Genomic DNA, 12404 nt, shown 5'->3' with positions numbered 1-12404 from the left:
GCCGTCTCCGGATTTTTGGCAAAATATGAATCAGCATCATTCAATAACTAATTTGGCATTACTATTGCCAATTGTTTATAATACATATGTATATCTTTCTGTCAAACCCCAACGGCAAATCTCAGACCAAATGATATGGAGCTGTTACCAAAATCCCTCGCCATAACAATCTTTATCTTTTTAACCATCCGATTTTCGTACTGTGAAGGCGATAATTCCGAGCAGTACTACTTCACAATTTGCAGTACCAATAAGCAGCTTAGCTGTGGAGACTTCAAAAACCTTCCATACCCTTTTTGGGGAGAATCCAGGCCCGAATTCTGCGGTCTCCGGGACTTCAAAATTCATTGCGGAGACAATTATCACCACCCGGTCATCCAAATCAACGGCCTAGACTACCTCATTCTCAACGTCAGCCAGTCAAACGATACAGATTCCATGACACTAGCGAGATCAGATCTCTGGGATGGTCCTTGCTCTCCGAAATATGTCAACACCACTCTGGATCACAATCTCTTCCGGTTCGCTCCAACGGTTGGGAATCTAACTTTGATCTACAAATGCCAAAAGCAACTTCATCAAGAGTTTGTTTCACACGGATATAGTAATTTCACGTGCGGGGGTGATGGCGGGAATGTTGAGACTGTTTATTATGCAAACGATTCTTTGGTGAGCAATTTGGGAGGGAGTTTGAGGGCGTGTGGGAACGTGATTAGAGTTTCGATTTCGAAGAGTACCACGGGTTTAGTAGGAGTAAAGGAGGCTTTGAAAGAAGGGTTTGATGTCGAGTATGATCATCGGTTTAGGATGGCGTGCGGAGCGTGCGAGCGATCGGGCGGGAAATGCGGGTCGAATGTTACCACCAGCCGATTTCTCTGCTTCTGCCGTGCTGGATCGGCTGAGGATTCTGTGTGTCCTTCTCATTCTGGTATGTCTTCTATTTATTTTTATTCCTTGTGCCACAAGCAACATGCTTCTTCTTCTTTTTTTTTTTTTTTTTTTTTTTTTTTTTTTTTTTTTTTTTTTTTTAAGGAAGCGATATTACTATTTTTAATTAGTGGTGCGATTATTGTAAGATTCGTGATATTTTATTGGAAGCAATATAACTATCCATCGTTAGTGTTAGGGGAAAGCACAAAAATATGCCTTTAAACGGGCACTCTTTCATTTTTGACCTTCAAATCATGACACTTTCATCAATTCCTCTTTTAAGGGATTAGTCAAAGATCGACAAGACGTGTTATCAAAATTACATGCAGCGATGTAAAAAAAAAAAAAAAAAAAAAAAAAATCTATCAGACTACCGGCAGTAATCTATATGAAGCCACCGGATGAAAGTCTCCGATCATCAGCATGATGATTAAACCTGTTAAGAAAATGTTTCATCGATAAAAGTATTAAAATTACAACTCATAAAAAGTGTGGTGTCATTTTTGTGTGACTTTGAACTGTATGAGACAAAGTTAAACAACTTATTATTTTCGGGAACCAAATTTAAAATTTATCCAAAATTTTGGGAAGGCTCATTAGTCTTATTTCATTTTGAGAACAAGTGACATCTTAAAAGTAGTATTTTTCTATTTCGAAGCCAAATTAGAATATTAGAAAAACATGTCAACCACTCAACCTGCAAATTTGGATAAATTTTAGACTATCCCTCAACTTGTTATTTTTTTTTTCTTTAAAAAAAAAAAAAAACTTTATATACTCTGCATTGTGTTTAACGCACGGTATTATCTTATGCAGGTAGTAGTTTGATGCATGTTCTGAGGATTGTACTCGGTATGGGCACACGCTTTAATTAAAGTGATTTTGAGTCTAATAATTCGTTTACTACGTATTATTGCATCCATGTCAGATGACAGTTTCTACAGCTGGTGATCAAATTGTGTTGGGGTTAAGTAGAATTTCATGGTTTGATCAGGTTTTTTTTTTATTTTATTTTTATTTTTTCCTAGTAATGGTTTGATTAGTTATTGATATAACTATTCTAGTGACCATAATTAAATATTTTGGGACTACCTGATTGTATTTTATTGTTGGACCAATAATGATTCACTAGTTCATCAATGCAGGAATTGGATTATTCTCAGCTTTCGTGATTTGCTGTTTCAAGAATAAGGTATTAGCCCTTATGTCGACCAAGTTTTGGGCAAATCTCACGGACAAAAATGATCAAGGCCTTGAAGACTTCATTAGAAGTTATGCATATCTCAATGTTCAAAGATATGCATTCTCAGATCTCAAGAAAATGACCAAATCTTTCAAAGAAAAACTGGGCCAAGGAGGCTATGGTGAAGTGTACAAAGGAAAGCTTCTTGATGGTGAACGCCTCGTGGCTGTTAAGGTCCTCAACGCGTCGAAAGGGAATGGAGAAGATTTTATTAATGAGGTTGCCAGCATCAGCAGAACTTCTCACATAAATATTGTGACACTTTTGGGATTTTGTTTAGAAGGTAGCAAAAGAGCACTTGTTTTCGAGTTTGTGTCTAACGGATCATTGGAGAAGTTCATTCAAAATGATAATCGCTCGGAAACTACTCCGTCTTTGGAGTGGCATGAACTGCTTCAGATTGGCATTGGGATAGCTCGAGGGCTCGAGTACTTGCACCGAGGCTGCAACACTCGAATTTTGCACTTTGACATAAAACCACATAACATCCTCTTAGATGAAGATCTTTGCCCGAAGATTACAGATTTTGGGCTTGCTAAGCTCTGTCCGAGGAAAGAGAGTATCATATCGACATTGGATGGCGCTAGAGGGACAATAGGATACATAGCCCCAGAAGTTTGCAGTAGAAACTTTGGAGGAGTTTCTCACAAGTCTGATGTTTATAGCTACGGGATGATGATCCTTGAGATGGTCGGAGGGATAAAGAGCATTAGAGAAGCGGAGACCGAATGTACTCAGAAGAGCGGAGGGTATTTTCCTGATTATATCTATAAACATCTCGAAGCAGATAGCAATTTAACACCGCGTGGTGTTGAAACGGATGAGGAAAATGAAATTGCAAGAAAGATGATTATAGTGGGCTTGTGGTGCATACAGACAATGCCATCAGATAGACCATCCATGACCAAAGTAATAGAGATGTTGGAAGGAAGTTTAGAAACTTTGCACATCCCACCAAAGTCTTTCATGTCTACGCCAATTACATCATCACCAGAATTACAGCTAACAAACTCTTCTTTCTCATCGTCAGCAGTATCCAACTAGAATAGACCACTTTTTGGGTAAAGAAGATCTAGATATCTCCCATTGAAAGATTTAATAAGTTCTTTTTTTTTTTGTTAAAGCATTTTATACCGCCAGCACTACGAATTGAGGTTTAGAAGACCTACAAACTTAGAACTAAAACTTCAAGTAATCAGCCTACAAAGTACAAACTGCTTGCTTCTCGTTGCTTTTTATTCGTGAGATTCTCTTTTGTCGTTGTGATAGTTAGCTCAACCTTTGCAATTATTTAACATTTTGGCTTTGAATACAATATGATGACTAAGCGGTTCGAGCATAAATAGGAAATAATAATATTATTTTTTCGTATATAATACTTATATACAATATTACATAAATAATTACGGAATTTTCAATGATATTCATAAAGTATTTAACAATATATGTACATAAAATAATGAAAAATTTATTTTTATTAAATCTCATGCTTTTAGGACAACATTCCTAACACAAACAACATCAAATTTATCATGGTTAAGAAAAAAAGAAAAAAAAAACACAACCCAAAAACCAATTTGATGAATCATGATTTTACTAAGCTTTGAGAGAGAGAGTTATAGTAATTGACTTGCATTTATAGTAGAAATCCCAAGCCTCATAGCCTGACTCAATTATAATTTAAACATAAACCCAATTTCATACAAACCAACCATGATCCAACGTTGTACAGCTCGAGCAAGACTAATATTGAGGCTGTTAAGATTCGAAAATGAGAACATCCTGAAAAGAATTTCAGGATGAGAAGGAGAGACATCTTTATCGTTGCATGATTTGCACATATATAGTCGATAGATTGTCACGATTCATTAATAAGCGCACGCAAATATAAAAATGCGTCGCATATAGTTCTATAATAACAAAAATTAATGATAAAAATAATTAAAACGATTGACCTATATATCATATGTTTTTGACAGGTGATCACATGATTACGGACCTGCAATATCCTAACAATACTCAACAAGGAATGATGATAAAAGAAATTGAGCAAAATGGGCACCAAAATCTTGATGATAAATCAATGATGAGCGTTGGCTGCTTCCTTCCCAGCAATGTACAGATGGACTGCACTGATTGGATGCAAGTGAACACGCCATATATATATGGAATGAGTACTGTTGAAAGTACTGGCAACCGAGCTTCCATGTCTGATTGTTCTTCGGATTGTGATTTAGCACCTCAAGGTCTATAATTTGATACTTATAATATAATGTTGCTGTGTATAAATAGAAATTACTTTAATGTCTCTCTAGGAGAATGCTTAGTGCAAATGCTTAGGTCATATATATATATATATGTATCCCAATAGCATTTTAGACTTTTAGTGCATGGCCAAGAGACAGAAATAGAGGATAACAATAAGGCCTTAAGTTTCTTCCAACAAATAGAAGAAAGGAAAAAAAAAAAAAAAAAAAAAAATCCCTTCTTGTATTCCTGTTTTATATGCCGTCCAGAACTACACGTATTTGCTGGGATTGGGAATCGTAGTTATGTAAATATATCCTCTTGCGGTTCCGAATGAAATGAAGTTTTCGAGTTACGGACTTTTTAGTTATGGACAAGCATTGTTCGAAAAACAAAGTAAAAAAACTCAAAAACTACCGCTCAACATGGTGAAAAATATTATTTATACCGCTCGACTTAAAAATAAATAATTACAATCTAATTAATAGAGAGAAAATTATAGGCCACAATAATACTTAATTATTGAAAATGGTATAAATAATACATATGCATAAAATCATGGTAAATCATGTACTTTCCTCATAAAACACACACATACATTATGAGTTCATTAATCTACATTGGAAAAAATAATCAAATATTTTTCGAGCTGAAAAGAGAAAAAAAAAGGAAAAAAAGAGGAAAATAGGCCAAGACTTGAGTTGAATTAAAATTAATAGGCCAATAGTTTATATAAGTTAATAAATAGGCTAAATTACTATTTTCGTAACTTGTCAAGTTATGAACTTGTCTGGTTATAAACCATAACTTGACAAGTCATTCACGGTTTTTATCCATAACTTGTCTGACTACGAACCATAACTTGACAAATTTATCCATAACTTATCTGGTTATGAACCATAACTTGACAAGTTATGGCCTATTAATTTTTATAGCTAAAAATTGACCTATATACTTTCTTAAGCTTTTCATATTGGCCTATTTTCTACTATTTCCCAAAAAAAAAAAAAAATTGGTTCTTTTGATTCTTAATAGTGTGGAGATGCAATATGGGAAATGAGACAAATATTGAGTGCATGAATTTAAATTTTTAATTAGTTACTCTTAATTAATATTTTTTTTAGTTAAAGAACAGTATTAATTAAAAGAGTAATAATGAAGAATAAAAAACAAAAAAGCAAACAATTTTCTGGCTGCGAGTATGAACTAAGGTGGATAACTGAGGCATATGAAGGCCCAGGTTAGTCCTTGGGCCAATCTAACCGAAAAGGATAAAAGATGATACACATTTCCAACGGTATTGGAGGCAAGCTTCTCATATTCTCCATATTCCACGTGGTCGAAAAAGCTAACCAAAGAGCTAAATGAAATCCTAACTCTGAAAATTACCTTATTTTTTATTTATATATATTTGGGTTTCTATTGTCTTAATTATCGTTTCACTATTAAATTTTTGCATGCTTAATCTATTCTCAAGATTCCTTAATATCGGAAATGGCGCATTATCCACCTAATTTCTACTTCATAGCTCCATCCTTAGCATAATATTTGGAGAAGATTTCACTTTGGAAAAGTTGTGATTGAGTTACCTTTCCACTAAATCACTCCCAAGCCACTTAAAATGATTTCATGTCGTGTTGGACAAAACAATTGTGATGACTAATCGATGGAGCTTTATTTTTTGTTGATAAAAAAAAGGAATTTGGTGGTGCATTTTACGTCTTCTAGTCCCTTCAGCTATAGCAGCAATCTTGAGTACCACTGAGAACGTGAAAATAGCCTGAACGAATCTCCCATCGACCATCCAATCGATTTTCACTCCCTCCACCTATGGTGTGGCCCACATGAGCCTACTTAATTTCCTCGAAGGGGTTGGGCAACCTTTTACGTGAATGGAGATTCGAACCCTAGAAAGATAGGTAGAGGAGACCTAACAAATGCTTCTTTACCACTACACCACGACCGTCAATGATCGATGCAACATTATTTGATTACTCAAATAAAATAAAGTGAACAACACAAAAAAAAAATTAAAAACAAGGAAAAATAAAATAAAAGAAGAAAAAGGAAAAAAAATACACAATTTAATCTTAAAGCTAGTTTATTAATTTCGCAAGTGCACAATTCGTCACAAGTAATAAAATAATAAGTTATAACTACACCACGACCGTCTAATTAGAGTATTGTCCCACGAGGATTGAGTTTAATTATAGGCCGAAATTGAAATTGTTAATAGTGAAGATTATTTGAATAACCCATCAAAAAATAGGACTATTCAAAGTAAATAAAACATAATAAATTGGCAATAAAAATTTAGCTACTAGGGGTTTTGATTCACCATAACTAATCCTATATGAATTTCCTAACTAAATTAATTATATGCATTCCTTATTATTGTGAGTTTTCTTAATATATTCATTAATCCCTCTCGAACATAAACAAAATATTTCAACAAAGTAAATTTCCTATAATTCAAATCCTGTCAAGATTATTAAGCACAATGAAAAACTTAGAGATAATCTCCATCACATTTAAACCTAAATATTTAGACTAGTTTGCAGAAATATGTTGCATAGTATTGGAAGATCGATCTTATATGTTTCCTTTTTTACATGTTTTTATTACTTTTTTCTTTTTTGGTTAGGTGATCACATGGATTGTTTTGTATCTTTCGAAATTAGCAGAGGATGAGAGAGCTCATTTGTCTACATTTCTTCATATATACTACTTGAGTACAATTTTTGACTGCATTGACTCTACCCACATGCATATCTAGATTCGATATTCATATTATATTGACGAACTAATTAGTTCCTATACAGAATTCAATGCAATTAGTTACGCGTATATTTTTACAATCTTGACAACTACGCCCTCAGTTCAGTCGACTACGTACATCTATACGTGTGCACGGGTAAGAATTTTTATTTTAATTTATTATTTTGAATTTTTATTTTAATTTATTATTTATTTTCCTTTCTTTCATTTTGCTTAGGACATGGGTGAGACTTCAACGTCTTTTATTATTCAGAAAAATGTGGTTTGTTAGAGTTTTGTACAATTATTTATATCATTTTCAATAATTGAGTACTGTCGTGATTTTTTATTTTTCATTAAATAATAATTATTTATTTTTATAATGGAGTAATATAAATAATATATTTTTTTAACATTTTGGGTTGTATTTCTGATATTTTCCCCTTTTATTTTCATACGTCCAAACTGGCACGTTTTCTCTACATTGCCTACGATCGAGTTTCCTTCCAATTTAGAGACAAATAACAAAAGTTTGATTTTTCTCCATAGGAAAAATTCCGTACGTAATCATAAACTTTTGACCAGTTCGGCGGCTGGATAATTACACAAGATGGCTAACTAAATAACAAAACGTTTATTTATTCGCAAGCTACACAATAGAGACTTCAACTGATTATGGGCTCCACTATTTTGGAAGAATGTTTCTCCTTTTATTTATCTAATTAGTTATTCTTCAGTTTACAAACCCACTTTCCACGTTTCTTCATAGTGACCTCTAACTGTGTCAAAATGACAAGTAGTCTGTTGGCAGCATATTAGTCTTTGTAGTTTTGATCGAGACTTAAAGCCATCTCTTTCCTGTCTCTATCTCTTATCTATTTTCCAAGAAAAATCTTATTACAAACCAACTTAGCGTTCTTTGCCCAAAGCATTGCACTGGGCCGCCTCCGGATTTTTGGCAAAATATGAATCAGCATCATTCAATAATTAATTTGGCATTACTATTGCCAATTGTATATAATACATATATAAATGTATCCTTCTGCCAAACCCCAACGGCAAATCTCAGACCAAATGATATGGAGCCGTTACCAAAATCCCTCGCCATAACAATCTTCATCTTTTTAACCATCCAATTTTCGCACTGCGAAGGCGACAATTCCGCGCAGTACTACTTCACGATTTGCAGTAGCAATAAGCAGCTTAGCTGTGGAGACATCAAAAACCTTCCATACCCTTTCTGGGGAGAATCCAGGCCCGAATTCTGTGGTCTCCGAAACTTCAAAATTCATTGCGGAGACAATTATCACCACCCGGTCATCCAAATCAACGGCCTAGACTACCTCATTCTCAACGTCAGCCAATCAAACGATACAGATTCCATGCCACTAGCGAGATCAGATCTCTGGGATGGTCCTTGCTCTCCGAAATATGTCAACACCACTCTGGATCACAATCTCTTCCGGTTCGCTCCAACGGTTCAGAATCTAACTTTGATCTACAAATGCCAAAATCAACTTCATCAAGAGTTCGTTTCACACGGATATAGTAATTTCACGTGCGGGGATGATGGCGGGAATGTTGAGACCGTTTATTATGCAAACGATTCTTTGGTGAGCAATTTGGGAGGGAGTTTGAGGGCGTGTGGGAACGTGATTAGAGTTTCGATTTCGAAGAGTACTACTGGTTTAGTAGGAGTAAAGGAGGCTTTGAAAGAAGGGTTTGATGTCGAGTATGATCAACAGTTTAGGATGGCGTGCGGAGCGTGCGAGCGATCGGGCGGGAAATGCGGGTCGAATGTTACCACCAGCCAATTTCTCTGCTTCTGCCTTGTTGGATCGGCTGAGGATTCTGTGTGTCCTTCTCGTTCTGGTATGTCTTCTATTTTTTTTTTATTCCTTGTGCCACAAGCAACATGCTCCTTTTTCTTAAGGAAGCGATATTACTACTTTTAATTAGTGGAGAGATTATTGTAAGATTCATGACATTTTATTGGAAGGAATATAACTATCCATCGTTAGTGTTAGGGAAAAGCACAAAAATATGCCTTTAAACAGGCACTCTTTCATTTTTGACCTTCAAATTACGACTCTCTCATCAATACCTCTTTTTGAGGGATTAGTCAAAGGTCGACAATATGTGTTATCAAAATTACATGCGGTGATATAAAAAAAAAACTTCTATCAGACTACTGACGGTAATCTATATGAAGCCGCCGGATGAAAGTCTCCCATCATCAGCATGGTGATTAAAACTATTAAAAAATTAAAGTTTTATTGACAAAAATATCAATATTGTAACTCATGAAAAGTGTGGGGTCATTTTTGTGTCATGTTGAACTGTGTGAAACAAAGTTAGACAACTTATATTTTTTGGGAACCAAATTTTAAATTTATCCAAAATTTATGCTATGTTTAGTAGGATGGATAGAAAAGAGAAAGGAAAGAGAAGTAAAATACTTAGGTGGAGAAAGTAAAATGATTTTCTTTCATGTTGTTTGGTAGAAGAGAAAGAAAACGGAAAAGAAAATGTCAAATTTAAGACATTTTACAATAATACCCCCATACAAATAAAAATATGATGAATGGTGAATGTTAAAATTATTATTTTACGTCTCATTCTTTTGTTAAACTTTTTTCCTCCTCTTTTCTTCCCAAAGTTGGAAGGATTAAAAATTGGTGGGCCTCATATATTTTCATTTTCATTTATTCTTCATTTCTTCTCTACCAAACAACCTAAAATTCCACTTTTCACTACAAAATCCTTCCTCTATTTTCTTTCCTCTCTCTTTCCCCCATACCAAATACACTATTTGTAAAGGCTCATTAGTCGTATTTCATTTTACGAACAAGTTGAATCCTAAAAGTAGTATTTTTCTATTTCGAAGCCGAATTAGAATATAAGAAAAACATGCCAACCACTCAACCTGCAAATTTGGATAAATTTTAGACTATCCCTCAACTTGTTATTTTTTTTTTCTTTCAAAAAAAAAAAAGCCTTTATATACTTTGCATTGTGTTTAACGCACGGTATTATCTTATGCAGGTAGCAGTTTGATGCATGTTCTGAGGATTGTACTCGGTAAGGGCACACGCTTTAATTAAAGTGATTTTGACTCTAATAATTCGTTTACTACGTATTATTGCATCCATGCCAGATGACAGTTTCTACAACTGGTGAAACACAAAATAATTTTATAAACCAAGAAAAATTAAATACCTTTACATCTTTCGTCTTCAAAATCCATCTTCAAGATCCATCTTCAAAATTCATCTTCAAAATTCATCTTCAAGATCCATCTTCGAGATCTATGATAAATCTCCTCCAAGAAATTTTACATGAAAATTCCTATACCGTTTCCGGTATACAATGGTTTGATCAGTTTTTTTTTTTTTTTTGCTAGTAATGGTTTGATTAGTTTTTGATATAACTATTCTAATGACCATAATTAAATATTTTGGGACTGCCTGATTGTATTTTATTGTTGGACCAATAATGAGTCACTAGTCATAACAGTGGTGTTAATTAATGCAGGAATTGGATTATTCTCAGCTTTCGTGATTTGCTGTTTGAAGAATAAGGTATTAGCCCTTATGTCGACCACGTTTTGGGCAAATCTCACGAACAAAAATGATCAAGACCTTGAAGACTTCATTAGAAGTTATGCATATCTCAATGTTCAAAGATATGCATTCTCAGATCTCAAGAAAATGACCAAATCTTTCAAAGAAAAACTGGGCCAAGGAGGCTATGGTGAGGTGTACAGAGGAAAGCTTCTTGATGGTGAACGCCTCGTGGCTGTTAAGGTCCTCAACGCGTCGAAAGGGAATGGAGAAGATTTTATTAATGAGGTTGCCAGCATAAGCAGAACTTCTCACATAAATATTGTGACACTTTTGGGATTTTGCTTAGAAGGTAGCAAAAGAGCACTTGTTTTCGAGTTTGTGCCAAATGGATCATTGGAGAAGTTCATTCACAATGATAAGCTCCTGGAAACTACTCCGTCTTTGGAGTGGCATGAACTGCTTCAGATTGGTGTTGGGATAGCTCGAGGGCTCGAGTACTTGCACCGAGGCTGCAACACTCGAATTTTGCACTTTGACATAAAACCACATAACATCCTCTTAGATGAAGATCTTTGCCCGAAGATTACAGATTTTGGGCTTGCTAAGCTCTGTCCGAGGAAAGAGAGTATCATATCGACATTGGATGGCGCTAGAGGGACAATAGGATACATAGCCCCGGAAGTTTGCAGTAGAAACTTTGGAGGAGTTTCTCACAAGTCTGATGTTTACAGTTACGGGATGATGATCCTTGAGATGGTCGGAGGGATAAAGAGCATTAGAGATGCAGATACCGAAAGTCAGAAGGGCGAAGGGTATTTTCCTGATTATATCTATAAACATCTTGAAGCAGATAGCAATTTAACACCGCGACGTGTTAAAACGGATGAGGAAAATGGAATTGTAAGAAAGATGATTATAGTGGGCTTGTGGTGCATACAGACAATGCCATCAGATAGACCATCCATGACCAAAGTAATAGAGATGTTAGAAGCAAGTTTAGAAGCTTTGCACATCCCACCAAAGTCTTTCATGTCTACGCCAATTACATCATCGCCAGAATTACAGCTAACAAACTCTTCTTTCTCATTGTCAGCAGTATCCAACTAGATTAGACCACTGAAGATTTAGATATCTCCGATCGAAAGATTTAATCAGTTCTTCTTCCTCTTCTTCTTCTTAGATATCTCTGATCGAAAGATTTAATCACTTATTCTTCTTCTTCGATTTCTCCTCTTGTAAGCTTGTAATTTATCTCTTGTAAGCTTTTCTTCTTCTTCTTCTTCTTCTCTTCTCTTGTAAGCTTTTCTTCTTCTTCTCTTGTAAGCTTGTAATTTATCTCTTGTAAGCTTGCTTGTAATTTATCTCTTGTAAGCTTGTAATTAGATAACACATTAATCTATATATGATTCATCACGTACTACTCACCAGTATCATTCACACCACAAACCTTTATTTGGACGCACAAGAGAATATGAGAACATAGACACCTGGAAATTATGTTAAAACTCCAATGACGATAGGGACACTTTATACCTCCAAAACTACGAATTGAGGTTTAGAAGATGTACAAACTTAGAACTAAAACTTCAAGTAATCTGCCAACAAACTGCTTGCTTCTCGTTGCTTTTTATTCGTGAGATTCTCTTCTGTTGTTGTGATAT

General features: G+C 34.9%; 2 protein-coding genes across 3 annotated transcripts; both read left to right on the top strand.

The window, feature by feature from the left end:
• Positions 1 to 4183, top strand: LOC21384925 (LEAF RUST 10 DISEASE-RESISTANCE LOCUS RECEPTOR-LIKE PROTEIN KINASE-like 2.5). Of its 2 annotated transcripts, XM_024176756.1 has the most exons (4): positions 1 to 928; positions 1747 to 1782; positions 2076 to 3234; positions 4153 to 4183. In XM_024176756.1, exons 1-3 carry the CDS (start codon positions 136 to 138, stop codon positions 3215 to 3217), a joined length of 1971 nt encoding a protein of 656 aa, XP_024032524.1. In that variant the 5' UTR covers positions 1 to 135; the 3' UTR covers positions 3218 to 3234; positions 4153 to 4183. The 2 variants fall into 2 exon arrangements, with proteins under 2 accessions (XP_024032524.1, XP_024032518.1); XM_024176750.1 differs by lacking the exon at positions 4153 to 4183 and having other exon boundaries at positions 2076 to 3413.
• Positions 4184 to 8184: 4001 nt separating this feature from the next.
• Positions 8185 to 11930, top strand: LOC21384924 (LEAF RUST 10 DISEASE-RESISTANCE LOCUS RECEPTOR-LIKE PROTEIN KINASE-like 2.5). The gene is made up of 3 exons (XM_010090938.2): positions 8185 to 9049; positions 10223 to 10258; positions 10712 to 11930. The coding sequence occupies exons 1-3, from the start codon at positions 8257 to 8259 to the stop codon at positions 11848 to 11850; spliced, it is 1968 nt and encodes a 655-aa protein (XP_010089240.1). The 5' UTR covers positions 8185 to 8256; the 3' UTR covers positions 11851 to 11930.
• Positions 11931 to 12404: the final 474 nt, after the last annotated feature.

The sequence above is a fragment of the Morus notabilis genome, unplaced genomic scaffold (assembly GCF_000414095.1).
Source record: "Morus notabilis unplaced genomic scaffold, ASM41409v2 Scaffold1754, whole genome shotgun sequence".
Taxonomy (NCBI): domain Eukaryota; kingdom Viridiplantae; phylum Streptophyta; class Magnoliopsida; order Rosales; family Moraceae; genus Morus; species Morus notabilis.
This window is presented reverse-complemented; position numbering and strand designations above follow the sequence as displayed.

Coding starts and splice junctions, on each gene's coding strand:
- LOC21384925 (XM_024176756.1), top strand. CDS start 136: ATGGAGCTGTTACCAAAATCCCTCGCCATAACAATCTTTATCTTTTTA. Junction 929..1,746: donor TGTGTGTCCTTCTCATTCTG/GTATGTCTTCTA, acceptor TATCTTATGCAG/GTAGTAGTTTGATGCATGTT. Junction 1,783..2,075: donor TGTTCTGAGGATTGTACTCG/GTATGGGCACAC, acceptor TCATCAATGCAG/GAATTGGATTATTCTCAGCT.
- LOC21384924 (XM_010090938.2), top strand. CDS start 8,257: ATGGAGCCGTTACCAAAATCCCTCGCCATAACAATCTTCATCTTTTTA. Junction 9,050..10,222: donor TGTGTGTCCTTCTCGTTCTG/GTATGTCTTCTA, acceptor TATCTTATGCAG/GTAGCAGTTTGATGCATGTT. Junction 10,259..10,711: donor TGTTCTGAGGATTGTACTCG/GTAAGGGCACAC, acceptor TAATTAATGCAG/GAATTGGATTATTCTCAGCT.